The sequence below is a fragment of the Dama dama genome, chromosome 33, assembly GCF_033118175.1.
Source record: "Dama dama isolate Ldn47 chromosome 33, ASM3311817v1, whole genome shotgun sequence".
NCBI lineage: Eukaryota > Metazoa > Chordata > Mammalia > Artiodactyla > Cervidae > Dama > Dama dama.
In genome coordinates, this window is record NC_083713.1 from 29,462,666 (window position 1) to 29,487,650 (window position 24,985).

A 24,985-nucleotide genomic window follows, 5' to 3' on the forward strand; every position below is an offset into this window, starting at 1 on the left:
TTTTTCAAACCTATAGTATTTGCAAAGACCAAAAATTTGATGATATACTGCCCTGGTCAGCTAGTAAAGTGACAGACATCCTCATCGTACTGCTGGGAAAGGTGTAAATTAACACACCATATACGAGGACTATTAAAACTATAAACACACAACCATTTGACCCAGTAATCCACAGGTTAGAGTCAGGACAGTCTAATTTCTAATCTGGAGCTCTTATCCACCATACCTGTGAAGACATTTTCTCAAACCACAGTTATAAGAAAGAATTCTCATATGCTGTCCAAGTAAAAGAGATAAACTGGAAGATGTAGGCCAGCCAAAATAATAAAATACTGTAATTCCCTTAGCTTTCAATGGTTTTAAGAAACCAAGAGACTATCAAAATCAGGGCCAATTCAAAAGGTCTATACTGACAACTGGCCAGGAAGCACAGCCTTGGGACCCACTTAATCAGGGGTGATTAAGAATCCAGTCTGTGACCCTACCTAATCAGTAACCAAACAGGTGCACCATCCAGCCAGGGAACACAGTCTGTGACCCTGCCCAACCAGAAGCAATTATGGAGCCCAGACAGTGGTCCTGCTTGACCATGAATCCCAGCCAGCAGCCCCGCCCAGGGAGCCTAGCTAGTAGATTCATCCAACCACAGGACCTAGCCAGCAGGCCGCTCCCAACCTCAAAGTAAGGACAGTGGTCCTTGCTAGTGGTACCTCACTAGACATGCTGAAAGCAAATGCTGCCTGATAGTATACACTACCAATTGGCCCATCCAGAATCCCAAACCAGGTTGACTAGAGGTCTTTTCCTGTGAAAGTGAACCTAAGGAGACCACCTCCTCAAATACACAGATGCCAACGCAAGGACAGAAGGATCACAAAGAAATCAAATAAATCTGATACCACTGAAGGAAATTAATAAAGCTCTAATAATGGACCCTGAAGAAATGGAGATCTATGAACTGAATGATAAGAAATTCAAAATAATGCTCTTAAAGAAGTTCTGTGAACTACAGAAAATACAAATAAACAAGTAAGTGAAAACAGGGGAGAAATACATGAATAAAATGAGTTCAAAAAGATATGGAAGGCATCCCTGTAGACCAAAGGTAAAGAATCTACCTGCCAACGCAGGGGTCATGGGTTCAATCCCTGGTTCAGGAAGACCCCACGTGCCACAGGACAACTAAGTCTGTGTACAACTACTGAGCCAGCACTCAGGAGCCCATGAGCCACAACTACTGAAGCCCACATGCCTAGAGCCCATGTTCTGCCACAAGAGAAGCCATAGCAATGAGGAGCCGGTGCACCCCAAGAAAGAGTAGCCCCCACTCACTACAACTACAGAAAGTCTATGCACAGCAAACTCAGTACAACCAAAAATAAAAATAAAGAAATAAAGAAGTCTTTAAAAAAAAAAAAAAAGATATGGAAACCATAACTGATGGTCCAATGGTGAAGAATCTTCCTTGAAATGCAGAGAACGTAAGTGTGATCCCTGGTCCAGAAACCAAGATCCCACAGGCCTCAGAGCAACTAAGCCTGTGTGCTGGTAACTACTAAACCCACACGCTCCAGTGCCCATGCACCACAAACAGAGCCCAGACAGGCGACACTTACTACGCCCATGTGCCACTAGAGAGTCTGTGTGCTGCAATGAAAGATCCTGCATGATGCAATGAAGATCCCATGTGCTGCAACTAACACCTGACCCAATCAAATAAATAAACACGTGGAAACCCACTTTTTAAAATAAACAGAAACCCTAGAGCTAAACAATTGCACTAAAAAAAATTAAGACAAAACTTCAATAGAAGACTTCAATGAAGCAGAAAGAATCAGTAAACTTGACGAAAAGTCACCTGAAATTACCCAGAGGTGCAAAAAGAAATGAAAACTAATGAAGAAAGTCGAAAGGACTAATGGGACAACATTCAAAGAACAAATATATGGATTACGGGAATCACAAAAAGAGAAGAGAGAGAAGGGGATCAAAAGTTTACTTAAAGATATAATGGCTGAAAACTTTCCAAGTTGGGGAAATAGATGGGCATTCATATTCATGAAACCCTAAAGCTCCTAAATAGGTTAAGCCCAAAAAGGGCTACACTGAGACACATTATAATTAAGTTACTCAAAGACAAAGAGAGAAATTTGAAATCTGAAACAGAAAAGTGAATCATCACATAAGGGAGCCCCCATATCTGCAAGCGGCTTTCTCAACAGAAATCTCACAAGCCAGGAAAAAGTAGAGTGAGATACTCAAACTACTGAGAGAAAAAACTGCCAACCAAGAAACTATGCCCAGCAAAACTGCCTTCAGAATTGAAAGAGAGATAAAGATATTCCCAAACAAATAGACAAAACCTGAAGGAGATCATCAGTAGATGTAACTTACAAAAAATGCTAAGAGGAATTCTTAAACTGGAATGAAAAGATGCTAATTAATAACCTAAAAAACATATAAATGTGTAAAATTCACCAGTTAAGGTAAATATATAGTCAAAGTCATATTCTCTAACATTGCAAAAGTGGTGTGTAAATCACTTTCAACTCATATGAAGGTTAAAATGAGTGTATTAAAAATAACCATAATTTTAGTAACTGTTAACCAGATGGAAAATATCAAAATCAGATTGATTATATTCTTTGCAGCCAAAGATGGGGAAGATCTATATAGTCAGCAAAAAAAAAGACCTGGAGCTGACTATGGCTCAGATCATCAGCTCCTTATTACAAACTTCAGGCTTAAATTGAACAAAGTAGGGAAAACCACTAGACCATCCAGGTATGATCTAAATTGAATCCCTTATGATTATACAGAGGAGGAGATGAATAGATTCAAGGGATTGGATATGGTAAACAGAGTGCCTGAATAACTATGGATGGAGGTTTGTAACACTGTACAGGAGGCAGTGACCAAAACCATCCCAAAGAAAAAGAAATGCAAGAAGGCAAAATGGTTGTCTCAGGAGGCTTTACACATAGCTGAGAATAGAAGAGAAGCAAAAGGCAAGGGAGAAAGAGAAAGATATGCCCAACTGAATGCAGAGTTCCAGAGAATAGAAAGGAGAGATAAGAAAGCATTAAGTGAACAAAGCAAAGAAATAGAGGAAAACAATAAAATGAGAAAGACGAGATCTCTTCAAGAAAACTGGAGATACCAAGGAACATTTCAAGCAAAGATGGGCACAACAAAGGACAGAAATGGCAAGGACCTAACAAAAGCAGAAGAAATTAAGATTCTCTTACCAAATTCTACCAACCAGTTAAAGAAGAATTAATACCAATCCTTCTCAAATTCTTCCAAGTATTTAAGGAAAGAACGCTTCCAAATTCATTTTATAAGGCAGCATTACCCTAACAGCAATGTAAAAATTCTCAAAAGAAATGCTAGCAAACCAAATTCAACAGTACACCACAAAATTAGACACCAGAATCAAGTGAGATTTATCCTTGGGATGTAAGGATGATTCAATATACACAAAACAGTCAATGTGATATACCACATTAACAAATGAAGGATTAAATTCATGATAATCTCAACAGATGCAAAAACAGCATCTGACGAAATTCAACAAATATTGATAAAAATTCTCAACAAACTGGGTATAGTTGGAATGCACCTCAACATAAATAAGGCCATAAATGACAAGTCCAGAAACATAATGCTGAATAGTGAAAAGCTGAAAGTTTCTCCTCTGAGACCAAGAACAAGAATACTCAGTCTCATTACTTCTATTCAACATAGCACTGGAAGTCTTAGCTAGAGCAACTCCACAACAGAAAGAAATGAAAGGTGTCCAAATCATAAAGAAAGATATAAAATAAAACTCTGTACCCAGATGACATGCCATTATATATAGAAACTCTAAAGACTACACCAAAAAAAAACTGTTAAAACTAATACTACTAGTTACTGGATACAAAGAGACATACAAAAATCAACTGCATTTTTATCCACTAACAGTAAACTACCTGAAAGAAAAATGAAGAAAGAAATCCCATTTACAATAGCACCAAAAACAATAAAAAAAATACATAGGAATAAATTTAACAAAGGACATCAAAGAGCTGTTGTGCTAAAAACTACAAAATACTAATGAAAGAAACTGAAGAAAATTCAAATAAATAGAAAGATATTCCCCCATTCATGGATGAAAATTAACAGTAAAACAGCCATACTACGCAAAGCAATCTATAGATTCAATGCAATCCCGATCAAAATTCCAAAGGCATTTTTCACAGAAATACAATCCTAAAATTCATTTGAAACAACAAAAGATTCCAAATAGCCAACGTAACCTTGAGAAAAAAGGGCAGGTGGAGGCATCACACTTCCTGATTTCAAACTGTGCTATACAGTTATAGTAATCAAAACAGAATGATACTGACATAAAAAGAGACACATGGATCAATAAAACAGAATAGAAACTCCAGAAATAAACTCATGCATATTGGTCAACTAAAATTTGACACAGGAGCCAAGAACAGACAGGGGTAAAGGATAATCTCTTCAATAAATAGTTTTGGGAAAACTGAATATTCACATGCAAAGGAATAAAACTGGATGCCTATCTCAGATACTCACAAAAATTAACTCAAGAGGGATTACGTACTCTTAAATGTAAGCCATCATAAACTTTGAGGGGAAAAAAAAGAAAAAACTTCTTGACACTGGCTTTGGAAATGATATTTTTTATATATGAAACCAAAAAATATAAGCAACAAAAACAAACAAGTGGAACTATCTCAAAGTAAAAAGTTTCTTCTGCACAGCAAAGAAAGTAATCAACAAAACGAAAAAGCAACATAAGGAACGGAAGAAAACACTTGCAAATCAAATTAAAGGTTAATATTCAAGATATATAAAGAACTCATACAATTAAATAGCAAAAAAAAAAAATTAAAAAAATTCTGACTTTAAAATGAGCAGAGGACTTGAATACACATTTTTCCAAAGATGGCACACAAACTAACAGGTACTTAAAAGGTGCTAAACATCATTAATTATTCAGTTCAGTTCAGTTGCTCAGTCATGTCCAACTCTGCAACCCCATGGACTGCAGCACACCAGGCTTCCCTGTCCATCACCAATGCCCAGAACTTGCTCAAACTCATGTCCATTGAGTCAGTGATGCCATTCAGCCATCTCATCCTCTGTTGTCCCCTTCTCCTGCCCTCAATCTTTGCCAGCATCAGGGTCTTTTCCAGTAAGTCAGCTCTTCACATCACGGGTCCAAAGTATTGGAGCTTCAGCTTCAGCATCAGTCCTTCCAATGAATATTCAGGACTGATTTCCCTTAGGATTAACTGATTTGACACTAATCATGAGGGAACCGTAAATCAAAACCAAAATGAGGTTATCACCTCACATCTGATAGGGTGACTTTTATCAAAAAGACAAGAGAGAACTAGTGTTAAAAAAGATGTGTTAAGAAAAGAGGACTCCTTCACTGGCGGGAATGTAAACTGGTTCAGCATTATGGAAAACAGTATGAGGTTTCTCAAAAAATTAAAAATAGAACTAGCATATGATCCAGCAATCCTCACTTCTGGATATATCTGAAGGAAATTAACTCACTATCTCAAAGAGATATCTGCACCCCCATGTTTACCTACCCCATGTTTATTACCCCATGTGATAATGTCAGCATTATCACAATAGCAAAGACATGGAAACAAGTGTCAGCCAACAGATGATGGACAAAGACAACGTGAGATAGACAGATAGATACATACATATATAATGGGAAAAGTTATTCTGCCATAAATAACTTTTCCCATTATATATAAAAGAGGGAAGTCCTGCCATTTGTGAAAATATGGATGAACTTAGAGGGCTTTATGCTAAGGGAGATAAGTCAGAGAAAGACAAATACTGTGTGATCTCACTTATAAGTGGAATCTAAAAAAGCTGAACTCAGAGAAACAGACAGTAGAATGGTAGTTGTCAGGGGTTTGGTATGGGGGAAATGGATTGTTGGTCATGGAGTACAAACTTCCACTTATAAGATAAATAAGTTCTGGGGATCTAATGTATAGCATGGTGACTACAGTTAACAATACTGTACTATATATTTGAAATGTGCTAAGAAAGTAGATCTTAAAAGTTCCTAACACACAAAAAAAGGATATGAGGTGATGAATGTGTTAACTAACCTTATTGTGATAATCATTTTGTAATATATACATATATCAAATTGTCATATTATATACTTTAAATTTATATAATTTTGTCAATTATACCTCAATAAAGTTAGACAGGAAAAACTAGGCTTCATGGTCCTTCCAATCAAATAACAATAAGAAATTATATTGATTTAAGAATCAATTATATATAGCATTTTAATATCAACATTAAGGCTAATCCTCTCTAACCTCTTCCTAATCTCAATGCCTAATCCTCTAATAACTCTCTATAGCCTTTTTTAGTCTTAAAAAAAAAAATTCATCAGCTTTAAGTTTCATATTAACTTGAATTCATTTTCTATTAAAATTAAAGTAATATAAAATATTTATCAATACTTAAAGATCTATGACTTAATGTAAATAGTGGCACATGAATGTTCCCATTAAAATTATTTAATTGTATATATACACTTTATACATAAGTTCCTATTTATGTAAATTTGATAACATAAAAAAACCTAAGACTTACTGATACAGATACTCATAATAGTGAGTAATACTCAGTATTACTTCAAATAAATCTAAGCCAGGGCATCACTTCCTTCTTTCTCAATGATAAGAGTTAACCTTAATTGCCAATGTTAAATTTCAGTTTTATAGAAACCAAAATAAACTTCTTTTCTCTTAGAGTACCAAATTGCAAATTGAGTACCTGATGAGAAATATAATTAACAAAACTATAACACATTAAGTTAATAATTTCAGAGATAAAGAACACCTATCTTATAGGTTTTCTATTATTGTTTAAAAAATAAACTATACCTCAGGGGATCTTCTGACCAGAATTATTTAATAGATTTCTCTTTCTCTTTCTTCCTTACTCTCTCCTCCACACACACAAACACACACACACACATATCTGTGTATATATACATATATACAACACACATAAATTCATACAGATTTCAAAGAAACTAAGTCCCTTTATAAAGGGGGGAAAAGTCCACTTAGGAGACTCATAAATAAATATAGATATAAGAGTAAGACATGACTTAGTGACTAAACAACAAAGCCACAAACCAGGAGAAAATATTTTTAAATCATATATCTGATAAAGTGCTTATATCCACAATAGATAAGGAACTACCAAAACTTAGTAATTAGAAACAAAGAAAACTAACAAGGAAAAAATAGTCAACATATTTGAATCAATACTTTACCAAAGAAGAGAAATGAATGGCAAATAAGCACAAGAAAATATGTTCAATATCATCAGCCATGAAGGAAATGCAAATTAATGTTATAATGAGATCCCACTGCACACCTATTCAGTTCAGTTCAATCGCTCAGTCATGTCTCTTTGTGACCCCATGAACCGCAGCACTCCAGGCCTCCCTGTGCATCATCAACTCCCGGAGTCCACCCAAACCCATGTCCATCGAGTTGGTGATGCGATCCAGCCATCTCACCCTCTGTCGTCCCCTTCTCCTCCTGCCCCCAATCCCTCCCAACATCAGGGTCTTTTCCAATGAGTCAACTCTTCACATCAGGTGGCCAAAGTATTGGAGTTTCAGCTTCAGCATCAGCCCTTCCAGTGAACACCTAGGACTGATCTCCTTTAGGATGGACTGGTTGGATCTCCTTGCAGTCCAAGGGACTCTCAAGAGTCTTCTCCAACACCACAGTTCAAAACCATCAATTCTTCGGCGCTCAGTTTTCTTCACAGTCCAACTCACATCCATACATGACCACTGGAAAAACCATAGCCTTGACTAGATGGACCTTTGTTGACAAAGTAATGTCTCTGCTTTTTAATAAGCTGTCTAGGTTGGTCATAACTTTCCTTCCAAGGAGTAAGCGTCTTTTAATTTCATGGCTGCAATCACCACCTGAAGTGATTTTGGAGCCCCCCAAAATAAAGTCAGCCACTGTTTCCCCATCTATTTGCCATGAAGTGATGGGACCAGATGCCATGATCTTAGTTTTCTGAACGTTGAGTTTTAAGCCAACTTTTCACTCTCCTCTTCCACTTTTATCAAGAGGCTCTTTAGTTCTTCTTCACTTTCTACCATAAGGGTGGTGTCATCTGCATATCTGAGGTTATTGATATTTCTCCCAGCAATCTTGATTCCAGCTTGTGCTTCACCCAGCCCAGCATTTCTCATGATGTACTCTGCATATAAGTTAAATAAGCAGGGTGACAATATACAGCCTTGACGTACTCCTTTCCCGATATGGAACCAGTCTGTTGTTCCATGTCCGATTCTAACTGCTGCTTCCTGACCTGCATACAGGTTTCTCAAGAGGCAGGTCAGGTGGTCTGGTATTGCCATCACCTTCAGAATTTTCCACAGTTTACTGTGATCCACACAGGCAAAGGCTTTGGCATAGTCAATAAAGCAGAAATAGATGTTTTTCTGGAACTCTCTTGCTTTTTTGATGATCCAGCAGATGTTGGCAATTTGATCTCTGGCTCCTCTGCCTTTTCTAAAACCAGTTTGAACATCTGGAAGTTCACGGTTCACGTATTGCTGAAGCCTGGTTTGAAGAAGAGCATTACTTTACTAGCGTGTGAGTAAGTGAGTGAAGTCGCTCAGTCGTGTCCAACTCTTTGCCACCCCATGGACTATAGCCTATCAGGTTCCTCCGTCCATGGAATTCTCCAGGCAAGGATAGTGGAGTGGGTTGCCAGGTGAGATGAGTGCAACTGTGCGGTAGTTTGAGCATTCTTTGGGATTGCCTTTCTTAAGGATTGGAAAGAAAACTGACATTTTCCAGTCCTGTGTCCACTGCTGAGTTTTCCAAATTTGCTAACATATTGAGTGCAGCACTTTCACAGCATCATCTTTTAGGATTTAAAATAGCTCAACTGGAATTCCATCACCTCCACTAGCTTTGTTCATAGTGATGCACACCTATTAGAACAGCTAAAATTAAAAAGACTGACCACAGCAATCATTTGCAAGGATGCAGAAGATTTGGAACTCGCACACTGCTGGTGGGAATGAAGAATGGAATACCCACATAGGAAAACATTTTGAAAGTTTCTTTAAAAGCTACATATCATGTAATTAATGCACTGAGTTACACGCTTTAAATAACTGAGATGTCAAAGTTTATGACATATATATATATAAAACCACAATAAAAATCATGTTTAAAAAATTTTTTAAGTTAAGCACACATCTATCATATGATCCACTCATTACACACCTAGGTATTTACTAAAGTATCCATATAAAAACTGGTTAATATCCACATAAAGACTTGAATATGAGTATTTCATAACAGCTATATTTGTAACAGTCAAAAACTGGAAACTACTCAAATGTTCATTGACAGATTAACAGATAGACAAACTGTGTTATACCCTGACGGTCAAATACTACTGAGCAATAAAGGAATGAACTATTGATATACAACAACATGAATGAACCTGAAATGATTATGCTGAGTGAAGAATACCAGATCAAATATATATATACACACACACACACACACACACACATATTTCCATGCCAGGATGACTTAATCTGTCCTGTCTTTATGGATGCCTTATAAGAAGTTGAATTAACAATAGAGAGAATGAGTGTTTTGGATGCTCTGATAAACATCAAATCAAAGTAAGAAAAAAATGAAAATGGGGGAAGAATAGCTGTTTTCTCCTATAACTGAAGCAATAATGTATCAACTTTTGAATAATTCAAGGTTAAAAGGTAAAAATAAAAAGGTGAAGTTATCACTGAGAAAGGCTACAATTTCTATGCATTGCTGTTTTCTTAATGACTATCTAAAAATGGTGCCCTGCTGAGGCTTTGTAAATTAAATGATGTTTGTATGAATAAAGCTATTTGATGGTGTCAAAAAAATGAAATGAAATAACTTTTTTAAAATTTTTAAATAAAAATGGTGCCCTGAATTAGGTTTTGTGAAAAAAACTTTTAAAGCCACCATATGAGTGTTATTGCTAAACGATTTTTAATACCTATAAATGTGGTTTAACATCACAAGATATACACACACACGCAGACACACACATTCCGCTTATATAAAGCTCTAGAAAAGGAAATTAATCTATAGCAACAGAATGTAAATCAATGGTTGCTGAGGGAAGGGGCACAGAAAAAGGCAGAAGGTAAGTATTACCATGCAGGTAGTTGTTATGTTTACTATCCTGATTGAGGTCACAGTCTTACAGGTGTGTGTGTGTGTGTATATATATATATACACACACACATGTGAAAACTTATTGTACTTTAAATTGTGCAACTTATTGCTATCGTTGTTGTTTAGTCACTAAGTCGTGTCTGACTTTTCGGGACCCCATGGACTGTAGCCCACCAGGCTCCTCTCTGTCAACGGGAATTCCCAGGCAAGAATACTGGAGTGGATTGCCATTTCATTCTCCAGGGAATCTTACCAACGCAGGGATAGAACCCATCCATGACTCTTGAGTCTCCTGCACTGGTAGGCAGATTCTTTACCACTGAGCCAATTATTCCTTATTCAAGCTATTCCAAAAACATGCCCTCAAAATCATATGCAATTGCCTGGTCAAGCATTCCAATCCAACACTCTTCAGTTCTATCTATAAGAGCACTAGCATAACAGAATATTATTACAGCATGCCACTCTTTCATAGTTCTGGGCAATCAATTGGAATAATACCATTCTATTTTATGTGTTTAGTGTCACATTTAGCTTAAAAGAAAAAAATTGATGTAGGCAGATTTTGATCTGCCTACCATCCCTATTTTACATGTGAGAAAAACTACAGCCTAGGAAAATTAAGTGATTTACCAAAGGACAAAAAGACAACAAATGTTGGGAAGTGCAACCGAAACATGTCCTTACAGACAGATATGTTCTCACAAATTCTAAAGTGAAAATTAGCAAGACCAACATCAAAGGTCCCCTGTCAAAATATGAGGGTTCTTCAGAGATCACTAAGCTAACTGGAGTTTTGTGATAATGAAAATATCATAGTGAATAAATCAGAACTATAATAATATATTCATGCCAACCAGCATTCCAGGAATTCTTTCCATTATTACAGGTTAGATTTCCTGAGATTCTTTAAAGAATATATTCCATTAAATTGTCCCCACTCTCCCAATAAAATCACCTACAAGCAGAATTATCTCTACCTGAGCAATGGGTAAGATTTAAAATTCCCTTAAGAAGTCAAAACCACAAATCTAGGCTTCATGCAAATCTGGATTTATATTATTTTTGTGACTTTGGAACCCCCAAACTAAAAATTAATATTTAAAATTTACACTGGACCAATGATAAAACTCAAATTCTTTGTAAAATTTTCCTTAAAGATTTTTCTAGAAATGAAATTTACATTCATTCAAATTAAAAACTTAATAGACACACTGGACAGCAGATCAGATAGAACTGAAGAAGGAATTACTAAGAAGATAGATCTGAGGAAATTACCCTCAATTCAGGAAAAAAAAAGATAAATGGATAGAAAGTGAGTGAGCTCTCTTTAGGAGACAGAATGAGAAGATCCAACAAATATAATAACATGGTATCCAAAACAGAAAATAAAGATAGTAGAGACTCAAAATTCAAGGAGATGATGGCTGAGAATTTTCAGAACTGATGAGATACACAAATCCACATCTAGAACCAGCCCAACAAATAGACACATCACAGTGAAACTACAGATTACGAAAAAATAAATCTTAAAAGCAACCAATTAAAAAGGCAGATTAATTACAAAAGAACAATTAGACTGAATATAACCTCTCAGCAACAGAGACCAGAAGACAACAGAGAAGTATATTCAAAGTGTACAGGAAAATAAAGGTCAACTAAAACTCTCAACCCAGTTAAAATATTACTCGAGGGGTTTCCGTTAGTGGTCCAGTGGTTAAGAATCCATTTTACAATGCAAAGGACACTTGTTCAATCCCTGGTCTAGGAAGATCCCACGTGCCACGGAGCAACTAAGCCTGTGTGCCACAACTACTGACCCCACACTCTAGAGTCCAGGAGCTGCAAGTACTGAAACCCGCGCACACCTAGAGCCCGTGCTCCTCAAGAGAAGCCACTGCAGTCAGAAGCCCACGCGCTGCAAGGAAGAGTGGCCCTCACTCACTGCAACCAGAGAAAGCCTAGTGCAGCAATGAAGACCCGCCACACCCAAAAAATAAATAAATCTTAAATATATTTATATATATTATATATACATATAATATACACATATATAATTCAAAAGTGAGGGTGAAAACTACTCTAGTACCTGATTATATAATGTTCTTTCAAGCCTATGAAGCTTTACGTTTTTTTTGTTCCTTCTACCCACAACGTCCTCCTTCAACTCCCCATACCCTTCCAGATCAAAGAATTACAAATTCTTTGCAAAATTTCCTTTAACTTCCACTCTTGCCTGGGGAATCTCATGCACAGAGGAGCCTGGTGGGCTACATACAGTCCATGGGGTAGCAAGAGTCGGATGCAACTGAGCCACTAAACCTACCTACCTACCTAGTATGCAGGATCAACTGAGGCACAGAGCCTAAGAACACAGGATTCAGAAACGGGCAGAAATAAGTTTGAATAACAGTTGTGTGACTTTGGTCCTATTGCTTCGCTGAGACTATGTTTTATTTATGTAGATGATAATATCAACCCCTAAGGCTTGTTAAGAATGCTGAATTAGACATATGTAAATTTCTGACATACAACAGAAGGCATCAATAAGAAAATACACAGATTAGCCATTAGAAGAGACTTCAAAGATTGCTTGATCAATATTAAAAAATTAATAGCATTTGAATACTTTTGTAACACAAAATATTAGGAAAAAGCAATAAAAAAGAAATTAGAAAAAGCAATTTTTAAAATGATATCATCCATAGTAGAAACAAAAATAAATTATCCAGGAATAAATATAATAAAAGCTACACAATTTATGGAGGAAATTACTTTATTGACAGAAAAAACAATTTGGATTACTCTCATGGTTAGGCAGATTTAATACTGCTCTTAACAAAGTGTGTTTTCTACTGAAAAGAATTCCACTGCATGATTAAAGCACAGTTTACTAATCTCATTGCTTCTATTTTTTTTCCTATTACAAATAGTATAATGTATATCCTTGTAGAGCCTCCTTCTGCAGTGCCCTAAAATGTAATGTGATTCCAATAAATAACTAACAGAATTTTCCACAGAACTTGACAAGATGACCCTGAAATTGAAATGAAAAAGTTGGCACCAAGTATAGCCAAAATTCTCTTGAAGAACAATAAGGGAAATCTTGCCATATTGAGATGTTATATATATTCTAATATATATATATATGTATATGTATATATATATACATAACATATATATTGAGATGTTATATATATTCTAATATATATATAATATATAACATATTCTAATGTTATAATAATTAAAGAAGTATGATAGTTACAAGACATAGCAATACAAGAATTTAAGACATACACAGAAAATTGATACGAGATCTGTCATTATACTGTCAGTAAGATCAATGAAGAAAAAAGTGATTGTTTAATAAATGGTGCCAGATATTTGCAGTGGTCAAGAAATGAAAGTAACCTAAATGTCCACTGACAAATGAATAGATAGAAAAGATGTGGTACACACAATGGAGTATTACTCGGCCACTAAAACCAGTGAAATAATGCCATTAGCAGCAACACAGATGGACCTGGACATTATCACACTAAGTGAAGTCAGTCAGACAAGGAAAAACAAATATCATATGATATCACTTATTTGTGGAAACTAAAAACAAAAAATAATACAGATGAACTTATTAACAAAAGAAAAATAAATTCATAGACTTAGAGAATGAACTTGTGGTTACCAGACTGGGGGGCAGGGCGGGGGTGGGTGCAGAGGGACATTTTGGGAGTTTGGGACTGACAGGAACACACTGTCATATTTAAAATAGAAAACCACACAAATGTTCACTCTAGTCTGTATTATTTGTGTCTTTCTAAAGCAATCCTCTCTACCTTTGTTTTAAAAAATGCTTATAGATTTTCTTTTTTTTTTTAATCTAATTGAGGGTAACTGTATTTTATTTTATCTTATTTATTTATTGCTGTGCTGGGTCCTTGCCGCTGTGCGGACCCATCCATGCTCAGCAGCAAGAGAAGCCACCACAATGAGAAGCTCACACACTGTTAACTAGAGTGGCCCCCGCTCTCCACAGCTAGAGAAAAGCCTGCAGTTCACAGAAGAAATTAAATGGTCTAAAAACATGTGAAAACATGCTTGTTTATATCCAACAGATTGGCAAAATTATTCAAACACATTCTTTATTTTTTTAATGTATCAGCAACTCTTGATAAATAGAAAAACAGGAACTCAAATTCCTGGTGGAAGAGTAATTGGAAGTAAATTGGATAAAACAATGGAAACCAATTTTCAGCTATCTAGTAAGGTGTACTGAAGAATGCACACTCTATGATCCAGCAATCCCTCTCCTCAGAATCTAGCCTAAAAAAACTGGTATATCTACACAAGGAGACACATACAAAGATGTTCACTGAAGCCCTTTCGGAAACAATGAAAAATGTAAAGCACCTAAACTGTCCCCTCGGCAAAGAAACAGATAAACAAGCCATGGTTTAATCATACTATAGAATGTTTAACAGTAATTAGAAATTAATAAACTAGTCTATTTTAGCAACATGGTAAATTAAAAAGGCAAGATGCAGAAGGATTAATATTACATAAAATAATTTATGTAAATTTTTCATACTAAAAGAACTATACACACATATATAGTTTAAATGTAGTACATTTAAGCAAATGTAAAACATATTGAATAAATATAAAAGTAAAACATGCAGGCATATAACACAGGAATTTCAGGATAATGGTAATTCTTAGGGAGGAAAAGATATAAGGAGAAGAGGATGACCTTTAGTTTTTTGACTGAAAAAAGCTCTAAGGCAAATATAACAAAGTTGATCTCTATTAATCTTAATGGTGAGTACAAAAGTTTTATTTGTTATAGTTTTATACTTTTATGTATATTGAAAATGTTTCATAGTTGAAAATAGTTTTAGACTTTAATATGAAATAAAAATTAGAAAAAAAAATTACAATTTAACCAGACTTTAACAGTGCTGTTGTAGTTAAACCTCATAACAATAAAGATGACTAGAAATTACACTCAGCTCAAGTAGAATCTTCTCCCCTAAGCAGTATCTGTCTACATTATTTCTAGTAAATTAGCAATGACAAAAAGTACAATGAACACAGAACAGAGAACAAAGATTTCTTTAACTCTTCTTCCTCCAAGCTCTCAGTACAGGAGCAGTGTTGTGCTCCTTTGTTTGAATTTGTAACTTGAGTTAGATGGATACTGCTATGGAGAAAATTCCAGATTCACAGGGAAGAAAATTTCACAAGAAATCCATGTAAATACATAAATAAAATTCTGAATATAAGCAAAGAAAACACAAATAAAAGAGATATATATGGCAAGGTCCTCATCATAAAATCTTTATTGAAAGTTTGCTCTTTGTAGGGATAGAAACTAAAAATGAAAAAAAAAAAAAAATGGTTAATTCAGAAAATCAAATCCTGCAGTATGGTTTCACACTGTACATATGCTATAGGAGTGCTGCCCTTACACATGAGCTTGACAGTAAAAATAAAACTTGCAACCGGACTTTGCAGCACAGGACACAACTGAGACTTCAAAGACAGGAATATAAACAGTGAACTAAAATTTTAAAAAAAGTAACAGAGAGGATCCTACTGCAATGGAGACAATAAAGTTGGCAACGTACGTAGAGGCCATGTTGTGGAAAACACTGACACCAGGCTAAAGGCTTCAGACATTAGCCTATAAAATATGAGACGCTATTTTAAGCAAAGCTGTGACATGTGTGAAGCAGAATTTTATATGAGTGAAGGTCAGACTGAACTGTTAAATTATTACAAGCAGGAAAATAGTAATTATCATGGAATAGATTATTATGTCATGAAGGCTTGGCCTAAGGTAACAGCAGAGAATGAAAAGAACAAATCTAAGAGAAAACAAAAGAACAGGTATTAGTATCAAGCATGTGAGGAGAGGAAAAGGAAAGAATCAATAATGATACAAGCAGACACTGTTAGACACCTACCCAAAATCCATTCCTCTGTTTTTCCCCAGCCAGGAGACAACAAAGACAAAATATAAACAAACTGAGTGATGAAACAAAAGTTTATAAAAAGCCTGTGTCTCTGTAACACTAACAGGCTGCTGAACTGGTCCTGAGATGCAAAACAGTAAATGCTTCAAAGTTTAAGCCACTAATAGCTGGGATTTCTGACGAGGAGGGGAAATTAAACTAATTTAAACAGAAAGAAAGAAAAGGAAAATCTTTTTTGGAGAGAGATATAGCTGATTCAGTTTTAGACATGCTGACATTAAGGTAATGGAAGGGTAGTCAAGTGGACAAAATTTTCCAAACTGGTATGACTCAAAAATAATAGCTTCCTAGATTTAATCAATGAAACTTAGATTGTTCAAATTTACAGATTTCTTTACTATAGGATTTCTTAAAAATGTTATACATTGCAGATAGCCAAGAATATACAACATGTAGTATTTCCCAAGTTTGTTTGACCATAGTACACCACTCAGTAATCTCTGTAAAACATGTCTAGAGATATAGATATAAGTAAGTATAACTGATCCTTGAAACTTTGAGTATTCTAGAAAGATATATGAAAGGATACTACAATTAGAGTATCACCATTTTGTAGCCCCTAACGAAATAATGGATCTAGACAGTGATAATCAATAGCTACAAAAATCTTTGACATGATATGGAACTTTACAACGTATGGATTGGGCTGACAAACCTGAACACACTGATCAACCTAACACATACTAAAGAAGGGACAAGGAGATATTCTATGACTCCTGCTACAATTCAACAGGAAGTATAAGACACCATTATAAAGTTTTCTTGCACCACCTCCCCAAAAACAGAACTTAAATTTGATCAAGACTCTAGACCCAACCACCAGTTTACAGGAAATAATGTACAGAGGAACAAGTTAAATATCACAGAGCTGCAATCATTAAATCCCAGAACGTTGATTTCTTCAACTAATAAACTGAAAGAAGGAAAAAGAGGAGGGGTGGAGAAAACTATAAAAAAGATTCTTCAGAGAAATAAAAACCAAGTACAATAGTAGAACTCTGCATCCTAATCCTAAGTCAACCCTAAGAAATCATTTATGAGACAAGCGGGAAAATCTGAACACTCACTGGATAGTTGAAGATATTAAAAAATAACTATGAATATTTTAGGTACTACAATTGTGGTAACAGTACTATAATCCTCTGTGATAAAATCCACAAAAAATTTACCATTTTAACCATTTTAAGTGGTATTAAGGATATTCACATTGTTATGCAACTATCACCACCATACAACTCAAGAACATTTTTATCTTCCCAAACTGAAACTCAACCCATTAAACAACTCCTCACTTCCATCTTGCCAAGCCTGTGGCAACCACCATTCTTTTTTTTTTTTAATTTTTATTAGTTGGGGGCTAATTACTTTACAGTATTGTAGTATGGCAACCACCATTCTACTTTCTCTCTTGGTAATTAAACGATTGCAAGTACTTCATATAAACAGGATCATACAATATTTGTCTTTTTATGTCAGCTTTATTCATTTACCATAAGATTTTCAAGGTTCATCCATATTGTAGCACATATCTGAATGTCATTCCTTGTAAAGGCTGAATGATATTCCATCTTATGACTACACCACATTTTGTTTATCCATTCATCTATCAATGGACATTTGGATTCTATTTTATTTTTTAAGGGATCATATCTCTTTACTGAAATACATAAATATTTATAAGTTGAATTGTAAGATACCTGAGATTTGCTTCAAAATACTCCAGTCTGGGAGGAAAGGGGAGTGGGGGAAGGGAGAACAGATGAAAAAGATATCATTTCTCACTTATCAGATTAACTAAGATCAGAAAAACTGGTAACACTATATACACTGGCCAAGATGTTGGGAAACATGCTGTTTCATACATTATTGGTGAGACTGTAAATTAATTTCTTTGGACGGCGCTATCAAAGTTTAAAATGCACATTTCCATTAACCAAGATATTATTTCAGGGAGTTTATCTTCACACATATACTCACACACATACACAAAGAAGTGTATACAAGAATACTGACTACAGTTATGCTTATATTAAGCCCAAGACTTAATTTATATGTCTATCAGTAGTGAACTGACTGAATAAATTACAGTAAAATACAAAAACATCAAAATGCAATAGAATACAATTTAAGAAGAAAATCAAATTGTTCTCCATGTACTAATAAGAGACAGTGTTCAATAAGTATGTTCCGGGGAAAAAGCAAGGTACAGAGTTTAACACTATTCAACCAGACATCCACAGATTCAATTTCTAGCACTCAGTTCCGTTCAGTTCAGTTGCTAAGTCGTGTACCGCATGCCAGGCCTCCCTGTCCATCACCAACTGCCGGAGTCTACCCAAGCCCATGTGCATTGAGTCGGTGATGCCATCCAACCATCTCATCCTCTGTCGTCCCCTTCTCCTCCTGCCCTCAATCTTTCCCAGCATCAGGGTCTTTTCAAATGAGCCAGCTCTTCGCATTGGGTGGCCAAAGTATTTCTAGCACTGCCACACACCAAAGAACCTAAAAACTTTCCACAACAAAACATCTAGAAATGCTGAATAAATTATACCTAAAATCTTTTAAATGTGTATTTAAGCTCAAAAGAAAGGGAAATCTCTCACTGAGAAAAGGGAAGGAGGAAAGAGGAAACTAATTTTTACTTTATCCACCTATTTTTGTTATAACCACTAGTACTTTTGAAATTAAAAAAATAACAATTCCTGAAATACACTGAAAAAAGATGCTTTGGTTGGTATGTCACATTTTTGACTGAAAATCGTAGGAAGTTGTTCCTTTAAGAGAGTCTTTTAGGAGTAGAAGAATGGGGATAGCAGTACTGCCTCAGATTCAAACTGGCACACCATAAACCCTGTATGCCAGGGTGGAATGAAGTCAGCTTTTTATAGCGGAAATAAAATTTTTATTCACCACTGTCTGCACAAATCCTTGAAAATAAAATTTCTTCTCCTAAAAACAAACAAAAAAAAAAGATGCTGTGGATTTAATAATCCATGCCACTTCCTGAATAACTAAAGCAATGTGACCTCAGGGCAAACTTTAAGGTAAAACAGTTACTAGTTTATCCAATTTAATTCAACACATGCTATCTACCTAGTAAGCAAGCGCAAGAGCCTTTGATTAATAACAGCAAGATGAACTTTCTAATTTTTAAGGAGTTTAGAATCTGTGAGGAAGAATAAGGAAGGTGGCAAAAAAAATCTGTAATGCAGAATAGAATATGAAAACGGTCATCCTCTGCATCAAAATTTGAAAACTAAATGTTTAAAATTCCAATTTCTGGTTTGTAACAGCAGAACCCCAAACCAGTCAAACATTATTTTATATTTTCCATTACTAGTCTTAAATTTTATTTATCTTTTAAATTTTTACTTAAATTTATTTTTATTTATTTATTTTTTGGACATGCTGCAAAGCTCGGAATCTTAGTTCCCTGACCAGGGATCAAACTCACACCCCTAGCACTGGAAGCACTGAGTCTTAACCACTGGACCACCAGGGAAGTCCTAACACACAATTACTAACACAGTTTCTATAGGCTTTGTAATCTCTTCCCACAAATGAATTCTCAGCTGTTTTCTTCGTTTGATTTGTATACCTGTTAATATGCCACATTTATTACTACTAATCAAAGAAAAATGAATCCTCTTTGCATATTTCTGTAATTATCAATCTGAAAATTAAATAGTAATTAAATAGGTTGTGATGGACCAAATATTTGATTCTTCTCATCTCCAATCATACAACATCCTACCCAAAATAGTCAGACACTTGGGAAAAGGATTAAGGCACAGCAGGGCTTCTTCTCTTTTACTAAGAACAAGATACAGAGAACAATAGAATCCTTCCTTAAAAATTTACTGAATAGGATATACAAACTTCTATGACAATTAAAATAACAAACACCACCAAAATCAACACATCTTCGATCTTTAGCAACCAAAAAAATTTTAAGAAATATCAAAAACTGAGAAAAGTTACATTCCATCCATGTGAGGGTACTCCAGCTTTGTCCACCAGGAAATTTTTAATGATTCCCAGTTCTAAAAAGGTCCCTGAGGCAGCCTTTCAACCTGCAACACTGGCAACATCCTGTGTCTCTCAAGGCAGTAATCAGGTGTGTAGCCCAGATTTATCCGTCTAACCCAAAGAGTTGTAAAAATTTCAGAATAATCACGTGGCGATAACATTGTTTATTGTTCACTCTTGCCCGTCATGAAACGGCATGGCAACTGCTGGCATGTACAGACAATAGCTATGCATTTTAGATAGACAATAATTAAGTACTATAGATCCCCTGGAGAAGGACAGGACAACCCAATCCAATATTCTTGGCTGGAGAATCCCATGGACAGAGGAGCCTGGTGGGCTACAGTCCACAGGGTCGCAGAGAGTCTGAAGCAACTGAGCACGCGCATATATCATCTCATAAAGAGAGGCTTGCCTGATTAGGGGAAAAATAAGAATCTACAAGATGTCAGTAAAGGCAAATGCTATGAGATTAAGATGTGGACCGGCTAGAGCCCAGATGCCCTAAAACTGTACAAGTACCTTGAAAGAAACTCACTATTTCTGCTCCCACAATGAAGCATCACAATGCTTCTCATCCAAATGAACCTGATAATTAATTATACCACTTGGTTCTAAAATTCAGGAAAGAATCAGTATTATCTCCTACTTTCATGTACTTTGACAGTTTCTTAAATGTTAACCTTGACTAAGAAGTAAAAATGTCTAAGTATCAATAAAGCTCGGTTCCAATTCCTCTGTTTTGAAATTCCTCTTAAATGTTTTTAACAGGTAAGATTTTTAAAAGAAAATAAAAAGGCCTAAATAAGAATGGCATATTAAAAAAACAAGGACACAGGAACGAATGGAAGTACCAATAAGAATGCTATTTTGTAAAGGCAATAGAGAGAATGGTGAAGCTGTCAGGCTCTGGCCTCAAGATGCATAGCCAACTACTTGTGTAATCCTGAGCAGGTGTCTTAAACCCTGAGTCCCACTTTCCTCTTCTGTACAATGGGATAATGAATAACAAACAATCTTGGAGTTACTGATTAAATGAGCTAATCGTGTAAAGCAGGTTTTAATATTTGATCATTATTTTCCAAACAGGTGGATAAAAATACAAAATTTTAATAGCACTCTGTTGATGAGGCTGTTGTGAAACAGTCACGTGCTCTGCTTACTACTAAGCCTTATGGCGGGCAATCTGGAAATTTCAATTTATTTATCCCACTGATATTCTTGCACAGGTGTGGAAAGAAGGTATATCAGTTTGTAATTTCATCCTGGAACCAAAATGCCCATCAAAAGTGATGACAAAGAATGGCAACTTTATGACATGAAACACTATGCAGATTTTTTTTAACAGAGTACACTGATTTACCGACATAGACCTCTTAAGTGAAAAATGCAAGATGCATAGAATAATGTATACGGTATAAAGAGACTGAAAAATCAAAATACATATTCACCCTTTTTGTTTTCCCACTAAGAGAAACTAAAAACGGTGGAAAGAAACTGGACAGACAGGAGATAGGATGGGAGGGAAACTTTAAACTGTGTCTATTTTTATTTTTTTGTCTTAGCTAAAAAAATTTTACCTATTCAATTATCAATTTTGAAAGTATTTTTTAAGTGTCAGGCATACACTCTAAAGTTAGCAAATGTTAGCTGCAATTATTACTATTGTCCTTGTCAGCAGCAGCAGAATTACAAGTATTATCATTATTAGCAAGTTCAGAATAGCTTATTTCTGATGCTTTTTCTTACTCCCTCTGCACAGAAGCCTCCTCTAACTCCCAGACTATTTAAGGAACTTATCATTTTCTACTCTTGCATAAGCTGCTTAAGACACAGGTCATGTATCTACCTAGTAGATACAAACATTCTGCAGTAACAGTAACCTACTCCAAGGAAAACAGAGACCATTTCTAAAGGGATTATACTCTATCATTAATTATAAAACCTGAAAATCGAAAAACCTGAATAACTGGATTTGCTAACATTCTTTCAGATACTACCCAACCAAAAAGCTCTCTTTGACTAAGCTTTTTCCTTCTCACAGGACTTCCCCAGACATCATGTCCCAAGCCAAGACACGATATGTACCAACTCTTTAACTCCCTGCAATCTCTGTAATGTCTTTTGGCAAATCCCGACATCCTGGTACAACACTCCTATCGAAAAAAGCATCTGTTGAGCGTTTCCTTTTAGATAGAGGTTCGCGTGTTAGTCCGTGAATAAAGTGCCCTTTTAACTAGAGAAGACCTAGCACTTGATTCCTAATTCGCTCAGTGTTTTGTCTGTTCTGGTATGGAGGGTATTCCATAACCGACTGCTCGCTCAGTAGCTCAATTCTAGCTGTCATTCCAGCACACCAAATACTCCACTGACAGCTCAACAGTCACTTTTCATTCAGGCCCCTCCCCTTCCCTCCTCCCTCAACCCCCATCGGCTCAGGAGCTCCTTCCCTCACACTGACAGTTCAGAAGTCCCCTTCCACAAGCTGTCCTCCTCTGCAGCTGCAAGACCACTTCCCCGACTCCCATCATCCCGCGACCCAATTTAGTCCCCAATACCATTGCTCTCCCAAATAATCCAAATCACATCATCAGTTTCTTCCCAAGAAACGGACGGCTTTAAAGCCTTCTCCAGCAAGTACACAATTGACAGTTCGACACCAGATTCCCCCAGTATCCTTTCCTCTCCTCTCCGCTCCTACACTAGGCACTGGCTCTTTTCTCGCAATCACTCGTTCGCCCCGGCTTCCCCGAAATTCCCAGCTTCGTTCTCTAAATACGCTCTCCGCTCTCCCCTCCTCCCCATCCCCTTTCCACCGCTGACAGCTCAGTCACTTCCATCCCCATGTGGCTGCACCTTCCCCCACTTCTTTCTCTTGACAGCTCGGAGTCGGCTCCGAGCTTCCCCTCCCCGAGGCCTCTCCAGACTCGGCCTGGGCAATCCCGCGGTGTCCCCCGCCCCGGGGAAAGGCTCCACTCACCCACTCTCCCGCATCACGTTGCTGTCTCCGCAGTCGCAGGCACCCCCGGCCTGGCTGCGGAACATGTTGAAGTCGTGTCCGGTGTGGTCACCCTGGTGGAAGCACTCGGCGCAAAGCGACATGCAGGGGGAGATGCCGCACGTCCGGCAGCGGTAGGCCACGAAGTTGGCTGTCCAGACCAGGCCGCATAGCGCCGCGGGGTCGTAGGCCCGCACCGCCGCGCAGAACTCGTCGTAGCCTCCGCCGCCCGCCAGAAGGCACTTACACCACTCCAGAGCCTCCTCCTCGGCCGCCCCCGGACCGCCCCCGCCGCCGGCCGCCGCCGCCTCCTCGCCGTCCGCAGCCGCTGCCAGCGGCCGCTCGGCGCTCAGCACCCGCTCCAGCAGCGCCTGCAGCTCCTCAGCACCTGCCCGGTTGTCCGGCCGGCTGAGGGCCGCCTTCAGGTGCGCGGCGGTGGCCGCCTTGTCCAGGGCCAGCCCGGGAGCAGGCACCTCGGCTTGGGGTGGCTGCGGCCCCCCGACGGCCGCAGCGGCCGCCGCCGCCATGATGAGAGCTCAGAATTTGGAGAGTCCAGGGCCGGCGGCTCCTCCCGGGAGGGTGGGGGAATTGACTGCTGCGATTGCTCGGCCCGCCCAACTCTCGCGATACCCCGGGGCTGCCGCGCACCTCCGCCTGCGTCCCCGCCCATGTACACGCCCCCTCCTGCTGGGGTGCAGGCTTCCCGACCCTCTAGTCTGGGACAGTTGTCTTGTTTCTTTATTCAACCTTTTGGCTTTCTTGTAGTTGAAAGTCACTACAAGAAGGGACTCGACTTTTTAAAAAATTTGATATGGGTAGTATGGAAAACCTTTAATATGGACCTTTTTTTCCTTTATTTACCTGAACTATAAAAGACAGCATCTTTCAGATGTATTTTAGGCATCTCCATTTAGTTTTGAGATACATACAGATTTCCACTGTTATCAAACCCTTAATTACTACTGAATTACTATTATTACTGAAAAAAAAAAGCTAATTCCCCTCCCCCCGAATCAATTCCTACCTTCACACTATTATCGGTTTAAACTTCTAATACATTTTTTAGAAGACTAGAGTATATTCTTACTATCTCTCCTGTTCAAAATCTTTATTGGAAGCAAAAGTCAAACACTACTTGAATCTTCTATTAAAGTCCACCACCAACTTGTCTTTCTATCATTATCTCCTGGTGCTACTCTAATTTTGCTATTTGAAAGAAACCAGTGGGACTCTTCGGTGTTTTCTTAGAGATGCTTTCTTATTTCCTGCCCCTGGTCTTTATTGCTCCTAGTGCCACCCATACTCCACCCCATAAAATCACCCTACACTCCTAGCAATGTCTGCCTGTTTCATTTCCCTTCTTCCAAAGAAAATGGTTTTGAACTTATTTGATGATATAACATTGCCTTTCACTGTAAAAAACCTCATCCTCACTGCACTACTAATTGGTAAGTTTTTTGAGGGTAAAGAATGAGTCTTCATCATTGTACATAAGTGTTCAAATATTTGGCTGATTATTGTCATTAAATGGAATATAATTAGAATAGATAACTTGTTGCATATTTATTGTGCCCCATTCTTTATGTATGTTATTTAACTATCTCAGTAATCCTATAAAGAAATTAAACTTA

The 24,985-nt window shown here is 37.1% G+C and overlaps 1 protein-coding gene across 1 annotated transcript in view; it reads right to left on the bottom strand.

The window, feature by feature from the left end:
* UBR3 (ubiquitin protein ligase E3 component n-recognin 3) overlaps positions 1-23,888 on the bottom strand; it is a 190,776-nt gene extending 166,888 nt beyond the window's left edge. Inside the window, exon 1 of the mRNA XM_061135459.1 lies at positions 23,337-23,888. Within this exon, the coding sequence (XP_060991442.1) occupies positions 23,337-23,881 (545 nt within the window). The 5' untranslated portion in view covers positions 23,882-23,888. The remainder of the gene's footprint in view (positions 1-23,336) is intronic.
* Between the last annotated feature and the right edge of the window lie 1,097 nt (positions 23,889-24,985).